The sequence below is a fragment of the Nematolebias whitei genome, chromosome 19 (assembly GCF_014905685.2).
Source record: "Nematolebias whitei isolate Nwh7 chromosome 19, NemWhi1, whole genome shotgun sequence".
NCBI classification, from domain to species: Eukaryota; Metazoa; Chordata; class Actinopteri; order Cyprinodontiformes; family Rivulidae; genus Nematolebias; species Nematolebias whitei.
Window position 1 is genome coordinate 2,551,512 of NC_056516.1, and position 10,375 is coordinate 2,561,886.

At 39.1% G+C, this 10,375-nt stretch overlaps 1 protein-coding gene across 1 annotated transcript in view; it reads right to left on the bottom strand.

Moving 5' to 3' along the window:
• LOC119426017 (trafficking protein particle complex subunit 9) overlaps window positions 1–10,375 on the bottom strand; it is a 505,336-nt gene that overhangs the window by 53,668 nt on the left and 441,293 nt on the right. Inside the window, exon 7 of the mRNA XM_037693579.1 lies at window positions 6–475. Within this exon, the coding sequence (XP_037549507.1) occupies window positions 6–475 (470 nt within the window). The remainder of the gene's footprint in view (window positions 1–5; window positions 476–10,375) is intronic.

The window sequence follows — 10,375 nt, forward strand, 5'->3', positions numbered from 1 at the left end:
GATACGACACTTGATACGAGACTCAATACGACACTTGATACGAGACTCGATACGACACTTGATACGAGACTCGATACAACACTTGATACGAGACTCGATACGAGACTCGATACGACACTTGATACGAGACTCGATACGACACTTGATACGAGACTCGATACGAGACTCGATACGACACTTGATACGAGACTCGATACGACACTTGATACGAGACTCAATACGACACTTGATACGAGACTCGATACGACACTTGATACGAGACTCGATACGACACTGGATACGACACTGGATACGACGCTCGATACAAGACTCGATACGACGCTCGATACGAGACTCGATACGACGTTCGATACGAGACTCGATACGATGCTCAATACGAGACTCAATACGACACTTGATACGAGACTCGATACGACACTTGATACGAGACTCGGCGGTGAGGTGCAGAAGTACCCAACTTTGCCAGCTACAGTCTCTAGAAAAACAAAATCGAACAGGGCCCTTTTACTAGAGCCTGCTGGGTCGGTTTCCCCATTGAAACACAAAAAACAATGCCAACAGGCCGAGGAGGGGTTTGTTTGATGAGAACAGATTCAGATTCAGGGGCGTGGGACTCTGTGATAACATCTGTTTTCACTCATTGCAGCCAAAATCACTCATCTTCTGCCTCCTCGAGAGACGGACATCAGGGAGCTTCACCATGACTACTGTCAGACACAACAGAGGACCCATTTCTCTGCTGTTTCTTTCACTTTTATACTTTGAAACTAATGGCCCAATACCCAAGTCAAAATAAATCAGAATCAGAATCAGCTTTATTGTTGTTGCATAGTTAAGTATAGCGAAATTACGTTCCGTACAACCATCTGAAGGGTAGACGGAAGTGTACCGGGGCTGCGGCTTCTATGAAGCACTGCTCTTATTGCTTAGATAAGAAAAGGGGAGAAAACAGGAGGAGAGAAGGTATTAAAAAACAAAATAATCTCTCACACCGTGTCCTTGGACACAGGGCACTGTGTAAGAGCAAAAAAATTGTCTGCCTTTACAGTCTCATTAGAACAGCTCATGGCAATTCCAAACAGCCGAATTGTGATTATTTACACCAAAGTCAGGTTTACAACTTCTCCAAGATCTATTCCTTCCAACCATCCGTGAACACAACCAGAAGTTCCCCAGTCCTGCCTGCTCAGCTCTGATACAGGTCCACAGATAGTTCGCACAGAGTATGAGTGTTGTCAAGCCCGGCACACACATTCCAGACAGCTTAAACAGCTGCTGGCATTTCCAAATTTGTCAATAATCCAGATTTCCACTGACTCCAAAAAGCAGAGTCCAGTTATCATAAATCTAATTATGTTCTGAGGTAAGAGGGCTCTCCTTCACCCTGTCTCCTTGTGAGAAAATTTGATCAATTGCATTGAGAGACCAGCTGAACAAATCCATAGTTTACAATTTGGAAGGTATGCAAAAAGGGGCTCTGAAAAAGGTTCACAAGACAGAAAGCAATGCAGGGACGGAGAGAGGGAAGAAGAGCGACTGTCTTCGATGAGGGCAAGTCAGAAGAAAAAGGCCCATACTGTTATTGCTGACCACCTTGATTTAGGTAGACTCTAAGCAGGCTCAAACCGGATTGTCGACTTTATTTGTTAAACACATCAGATTTTAGTGGCACAAAGACTTAATAAATTGATGCATCTAAATTTAATTCAGAAACTGCATGAGTTTACGGTTGCGTTACAGATGCAGATGCATTGTGCACACAAACTATTGTGAACTGGAACGAATTGGATGATCTTTACATTCCTAGTAAGTTTGATTAGCTGAGGCAGATATCTTAATTGGGTTGACTTAAAGAAATTGTAGATAAACATACAATGATTATTTTCTTAAAGTTATACTAAAATCCATCCAGTGGTTTTTGGGAAATTTTCTTAACAGACAGTTCTTGCACAGTCTGTTAGAGCTCAAATCGAGTGTCATCAGTCTCTACACCACATTTTAGGTCAGTATCTGTAAATCTAACTGAGAAATAACAGTTCTGGTGTTTTTATTAAGGTCAGCTGGATGTGATGGCAAAAATTATGAGAAATGATGTGCTTCAAAAATAAATCTACATCTGAAAATATTATACAATATATTATTTATTAACATTATTGATTACAATTAGTCTTCCATAATTTTTAACTACCCTGATTACTTCATCCTATTACAGCTAATTAGATTTATAACTGTTTATGACCTTCAGGAGATGATTGTTTCATGAGAAACTTCTGTGTAGAGGCATACTGGTTTCAAATACTTTTAGGTCTAAATTTCAGCTGTTCCAAAACTTTGGTCAAGGCATGCTCATAAGCAGCATCAGGCAATGGCTTTATATATTTTACTTAACACTTGTTTTTTTATTTTTTTTAAAAACCCAAACTTTTCTACTTTTAAATTTGTTGCTGCCATCAAATTACCTTATTTCCCCCTCAAAAAAGTGCAATTTCTTAGTTTAAACAATTTATATGTTTACTATTTTTTATTGTCTAATTATTGAATAATGAGATTTGCAACTAATTCCATGTGTAAAGCCAAGTCTTTGTCTCACTTACACTGGCAATAATTTTAAAGAACATGCATGGTTTGTGACAAGCCACTTGCATTTACTGTTATGTGAAGAAAAATACTTTTAAAAGGGAACTACAGTACGTGAGTGTCATGACATGCATGACTTTCTGGCTGAATTATCAGTGTGAAGCAGGGAGACTAATACAAAGTACTGCTGCTCTTGCACCAGGGGGTAAATTACTGCAGACAGCAGCACTACCTGCAGCTTATTTCCTCCACAGAACGAGCAGCAATCAATGTCTCTGAAAAGTTATTTCAGTCACCTGCAGGGATATTAGGGATTTAGCTAGATGGATGTAGTGATGAAACAATCGTCTTGTGAATCTTCTGTAAACAAAATACTCATTATCAGAAAAAAAACTAAGCTTACACACAAATGGTTAGCTTATGTAATTCAGTTAAAACTAGACGTTGGGCTATTTAATACGGTAAAGGATTTGTGTTGTCCTCAGTAAAACCCAGAGAAAATCAGGAGACATCCCTGTACACACGGGAATAGTTTTTCTAAATAAGTATAAGTTTTTATTGTTTCAGTCTTGTGTCCACACAAACAGTACATTTTAAAATCCAATTAGTATAAAAAAATGGGTTCCAAGGAGAATTTTGAAATGACTGAGTCAATACTGTCCTGCACTTCTGTGGTCTTGTAGTTTAATGTGACACAAAACAGGTTCCACTTCATCCTCAGTCTAAACAACAAACTCAGCTCTTGTTGTTGTACTGTATTTGCCAACTTTGGGTTTACAGTTCAAACTGTACAGTATATTCATACGATATCATACCATATCTTACCATTCCATAACATACCATACCATACCATACCATATCATATCATATCATATCATATCATATCATATCATATCATATCATATCATATCATACCATACCATACCATATCATATCATATTATACCATACCATACCATACCATATCATACCATACCATACCATAACATACCATACCATACCATAACATAACATAACATAACATACCATACCATACCATACCATACCATATCATATCATATCATATCATATCATATCATATCATATCATATCATATCATATCATATCATGCCATATCATATCATACCATATCATGCCATATCATATCATATCATACCATACCATACCCTACCATAACATACCATACCATATCATACCATATCATATCATACCATATCATGCCATATCATATCATACCATATCATACCATATCATGCCATATCATATCATACCATACCATACCATACCATAACATACCATACCATATCATACCATATCATGCCATATCATATCATACCATACCATACCATAACATACCATACCATATCATACCATATCATAACATACCATACCATATCATACCATATCATACCATATCATATCATACCATATCATACCATATCATACCATATCATACCATATCATACCATACCACTTTATTTATAATGCACTTAAAGGAGCAACAATGTGAACCAAAGTGCTGTCAGTTTAATATGCAGTTTGCCTCGTGCTTAGTTTCCTGTTTCTAGTGTACTTTCATGTTTATGTTATTTAGAGAAACACCAAAGGAAGTGATTATTTTGGGAGGGGAAGCATCTAATCTGAAGAGGGACATAGTTTTACCAAACACATAATATAATCTGTGTCGTTTCCTTGAATGAATGCTTCAGTGTAGCTCCTACTATCTTTTTATTAACTTTATGATCATTGATGTTTTTGATAGGAAAAAAATCAACCAACAACAGTGACATGCAAAAGTGCAGACGGACGGAGGGAGGGAAGGAGGGAGGGAGAGAGAGAGAGACAGACAGACAGACACTTTATTAATCCCCGGGGGGAATTTGAGGCATTCAGTAGCATGTTCTAATTATACAGAAGAAAAGACGCATATGCAATAATCCAAAAAGAAGCAGAATATACAAATTTGGAAAAAGACAATATGCACAATATGTGTAGATATAATATAAGTCAATACAATATAAATCTTATGTCCTGTAAAAAATAAACTGGGGTATAGCCTCTCCAGTGTGTCCTGGGCTCGCCTCCAAGTTAGACATGCCCAAAACACCGTACCAGGGAGGCATCCAGGGGATTTTTTTTTTTTTTACCAGATGCTTTATTATTTGGGATAACTAAATAAGAAAACAAGCAAATAAATAAACTGGAGCTTAAAGTGATGTAAGAGTTGTGAAAAACATGCACAAAGTTGTGTTGTGCCCATGAATGTTTTTTTTTTTACTTTAATGGAACAGAATGTGCAGAATAATACTTTCAGTTCTGAGCAGTTTTCTAAATCTGATAGAGTAGTTGGGATCATTATCAGTATTAAACTGACCTGGGAGCAGCAGAATGAAGTTTACTCAACATGATTAATGGAAAATTAAAGCAAAATCACTGGAAAAGCCAGAGAAAGGCCAAATAGAATTAGCTTATGCTAAGCTATCTAAGTTCCCAGTGCCCAAATGAAATCACCCTGAGTGGCTCTCCATCTCCAAGCCATACACCATCAATCACACTCCTGAAGCAGGTAGTCAAACGCTCTCCTTCCATCACTGTGGGCTGCATCTTTGCTTCATCTCCCACATCACTCAGTGAGCCTATGAAACTCTTAGCATCCTTTCTATCCGTGCACTGACTGCACTCCATCTCTGTTTCTCACTCTGTCACCTCGCAGCTCTATCATTCTTGCTCATTAGGCGCTGTGGGATTCGCTGGTTGTTATCTATCTTCATAAGTCAGATTTGTTTTAAATCTCCTCACTCCTCATTTGTTTTAGCCGTGATCCTGCACTACCTCCTTCTTTTATCATAGCCTCATCTCTGCTATATCTGCTGGTTCTTATCCAAGTTACATACTCATTAGTTGATTTGGTTAAAAAAAAAAACAACGCATAAACATTGAATGGCCAACCGGCAGGACAGCTATGATTTAATTTATGTGGAGAGAAAAGCTATAAAATCTAGTTTTAACAGGTTTTGGTGCTGAGTTCTCAGCACAACTTGTACTCTCCAAACCCCTGCCCCCTGCTGTGGCTGCTGAAAGATTAAAGCACATTATTACACTTGGATTAATGGATACACTATGGATTATTGAGCATGCATCAGGATATTATTACCCTTGATTTCACCAAATATAAAAAAAAATCTCATCAACTTAAATGATGCCGAAATACAACAGGTTTTTTTGTTCAGTGGCAACAGAACGTTAATAAAATAGTAATTATATAACATTAAAGCAGGGTATTTGCATTAACTGGTGAAATTTGTTTGTGGCTTTAATCTGAATTGAACACAGAAAAAAATCTAATGACTGCTCAAGGCTGTCAATTATTTGTAGAAGAGATAAGTGGAGTGAAACGGCTCCACAGAGGTCATCAGAAAGGTCATACAAGACACGGCCAGTGGTGTAATGACTGTTTTCCACTTAATGAGTTACACACAAATATTTATACATTACTGAACTCTGATCGAACCAAAGATACAACAAATTTTAATAAACAAGCAACCTTTCTTCATGAGTCCAACCATTTTTATCCATCAGGATTTGGAACGTTAGGCATTGTTATCATGACTTTAGTAACGTGGCAGGACGCAATGTTCATGTGTGGAAATATTGTTTTCCTATTGACAAACAAAAAGATTTACTCTGTAGTGAGATAGGGCTAGGTTAGCTTCAGTTAGCTTCAGAGCTCCACTACAATCAATATTTAATAACGGGTTCTCACTTTTTCGAGCTACTTGACAGATATGTGACAGAGGTACTGTGCGTAAATGGTTTAATCAGTGACATGAGACGTTAATTTTCTTTGACCCATCAAAATAAATGTGGTCATTTATTAACAGAATCAAAATTTAACATCAAACATTGTACACTTGATTAGACTGATCGGCTCTGATGCTAAAACTTGGCACGTTTTACTTAGTAAAAACAACAGACATTTCTGAAGATATCTGGATTAATTACTGGCAAGATAGAAGAGTTTTAAAGATGGGAAATGAAGGAGTTTAAATGGAGGGAAAAGATGGATGAGGGAAAGTGTGTTGACGAGGAATGGCACCGTTCATCCAACCCCAGCTCAGCCCCGGAACACTCGGTAGTGAAGCGACTCGTTACCTTTGCAGAAGATAGGTCAGCTCCGGTACGGAGTTCCATTTCAGCGCTACCTTCACCGTCTCCTTAGGATGGCTGAGAATCGTCCGAAGTAGTGACGGTACTCCATTCAACAACACGCTCACCTCCCGGGTGGACTCACATGAGCTGTGAGTCCGTCAGTGGTTCCACTCAGATGTGGTCATTCCATAATCCCAACTAGACTTGGAAGAACTCCCAAATAACTCCAGCACTTCAGAACTTTCAGAACTTCTGTTCTCTTTCGGAACTTCTGTTCTAGAACTTTCCCTCCGCACTTTTGGAACTTCTGTTCTACTGGAACTAGGAAGTGTCGACTTTTAAAGAGTTCTGCTTCCAGTCACTTTTGGGAAGTCCTGATTGGTTGAAAGAACCAACAGGGGTGTGGTTTTAGTGACGTCAGAGGGTCATTACAAGTCAGAAAAACAGCGGAGATGTTTAGGAACAGACAGAGAAATTTTTTGAAGAAGAGAGAAAACTAAAGGTGTCAGTTTTCTTGTTTCTGTCTGAGAGGTTTAAAAACATGACAGTTCATTCCAACAAACTTGTTTGCGACTGTCTCCGACTTTTGACTGACATCACACCTTTCTCATTTCAGACAGAAGATCAAAAATGCATAATTACTTTGTAACAGACATTTAACTTGATTTCTAATTTGAATGAGGATTAAAAAATCATTAATACTGTTTCACAGTTGATTTAAAATGAGTGGTTCACTTCGACATTTAAAAATGGTATGAACTAAACACACTTTTGATTATCAAGATATTGTAAAATAGTAATGATAATATGAAAAAGAGAGTGTTCTTTCAATTGATTAGTTCAGGATACAATTAGAAAGTCTCTGGATGAGCTAATTTGTATTTCTGGATTTAAATCAATGAAATAACAGTTCCTGTCCCATGAAGGTCTTCAGAGGCAGGTCTTGACCGGAAGCTTAGTTCACTACAACTCTCAAGTGAAAACAGAATAATTTCCACTTAAGTCTAAAAATACATTGAAATCTCAGTTTATCTGATGACCAAGAAGTTGTTTTGGGATTAATAAACTGTTATTTATTCACCTTTATTTAACCATGCAAATCCCATTGAGATCACAGATCTCTTTTACAAGGGAGGCCTGGACCTGAAGGCAGCCTAACATGCATGTTATCTGTGTTATGTCTAAACCAGCCTACAGGTCTGCCTGCTGAGGCAGAGACTAAAACTCTTAAAGAAATGTTATCCTTAAAAAAAGTTGCTTTCTGAAGTGCTGAAAGCCTTAGATAGGAAAAATATATGCATTATCAATATCCTGATGCATGCTCAATAATCTAGGTAGAAAAATCCAAAAAAGTTCAATCTGGTCCTCTGGACATTCAAAAAAAAAACAAAAAAAAAAAACAAAACAAAGCAAAAAAATCTAGAAACGTTTCGTCTTTCATCCAAGAGACTTCCTCAGTCTGAGGTGCTGTTTTCAGCTCAGTCTCTTAAATAGCACCACCTCAGAGTGGATCAACCAGTTTGCTGCTGACAACCAAAACCAGCTGATCACATGCTCAAGAAGGACCATCAGCCTAACAATGGATCATTAGCACACTGATGGCTGTTTACTACTCACAGGGGTTGAGTGATACTAGCAATCACAGCATTGTAAGAGGGGGACAGTTGAACCTGGAGGCTCCACCCCTGTTTAATGATGGACGATTTCTTTTCACAAAGATGGCCTCCTTTACTCCTATCTCAAACCATTGTTCCTCTCTGTCCAGGATGTGAACAACCTGGACATCAGGTGAAAAGGAGGAACCCAGACCCAGACCAGTGATCATTCCGTATGTTGAGGGAGTATCAGAGAATCTGAGACGTTTATTTTCTAAACATAACGTCCCAGTGGCTTTTAAACCCCAAAATACATTACGGCAAAGACTGGTTCATCCCAAAGATCCAGTCCCCCGGCACAAACAGAGTAATATTGTGTATGTTGTTCAGTGTCAGGAGGGTGATCATTCTTACATCGGGGAAACTAAACAGCCACTGGCCAAAAGGATGGCCCAGCACAGAAGATCAACATCATCAGGCCAGGACTCTGAGGTCTACACTCATCTCCAGGCCAGAGGTCACTCTTTCAGGGATGAAGATGTTCACATCCTGGACAGAGAGGAACTATGGTTGAGAGAGGAGTAAAGGAGGCCATCTTTGTGAAAAGAAATCGTCCATCGTTAAACAGGGGTGGAGGCCTCCGGGTTCAACTGTCCCCCTCTTACAATGCTGTGATTGCTAGAATCACTCAGCCCTCTGTGAACAGTAAACAGCCATCAGTGTGCTAATGACCCATTGTTAGGCTGATGGTCCTTCTTGAGCATGTGATCAGCTGGTTTTGGTTTGCTGGGTTTGGCAGCAAACTGGTTGATCCACTCTGAGGTGGTGCTATTTAAGAGACTGAGCTGAAAACAGCACCTCAGACTGAGGAAGTCTCTTGGATGAGAAACGAAACGTTTCTAGATTTTTTTGCTTTGTTTTGTTTTTTGTTTTTGTTTTTTTTGAATGTCCAGAGGACCAGATAGAACTTTTTTGGATTTTTCTACCTGGATTATTGAGCATGCATCAGGATATTTTGAATCACTTTGGCCAGGATTGCCTCAAACTAGTAAGAGAGTTTGAGAAAAAAGCAAGGAAGAGGGCAGACTACAGGAACCACTTGCGATTCAACCTCAGATGTCGACAAAGTGGCATCATTCCCAAGAGCCTGGAACTAAAATCTTCGGTCAGCGGGCACCGGGCAAGCAAGATCCTTCAGAAGGCACAAACCCAGCTGCTGAATGAACGGGTGAGACAGACCAATTTTACTATTGAGGCCTTGAAGGCCAAAGAAGAGCACATTAAACAGAAACTAACTATGTGTCTAGATCAGACCACACTTCAGCAAGTGTTGGACTGTACAGATCAGGCACGCTTAGCACAGCATGTCAAGTCCAAGACTTGACAACAAAATAAGTTTAACTTACTAATAACTCATCAACACCATCATTATTCCAATAACAACACATTCAGTGTAGGACAACACTCCAGTAGTCAATTACATGCCAGGGAGACAGAAAAGTGGGTGAAGAATTTATCTGACAGACAGCTCACCCAGCCGGAGACAGAGATTCTTGCCAGGGGACTGAACTTTGCGGTTGCACCAAGTACAATTCCTCTGGTGGAGATGATCACAGCCACAGAATCAGCCATCCGCAACAACAAAATGAAAGAGGGTGAAGCAGAACAGCTCAGAATCAAAGTTTTATCCTGCCTCAGCAATGCCAAACCACCACCTTCCAACATCAGTAGAGAGGAGAGGGATGCACTCACCACTCTTAGCAAGGACAAAAACTTCATAATTCTCCCAGCAGACAAAGGAAGGTGCACAGTGATTTTGAACCAGAAAGACTATCATGAGAAAGTTATGACACTCCTTAGTGACGTAAACACTTATGAACCTCTGAAAAGAGATCCAGGAAGTGGTTACAAGAAGAAGTTAATAGATTGCCTGAAAATTTTGGAACAGGACAAGGCTATTGACCGTTTTCTGTACCACAGACTGTACCCAGGGGAGGCCACACCTAGTCTGTATGGTTTACCTAAAATCCACAAACAAGGTGTACCTTTAAGACC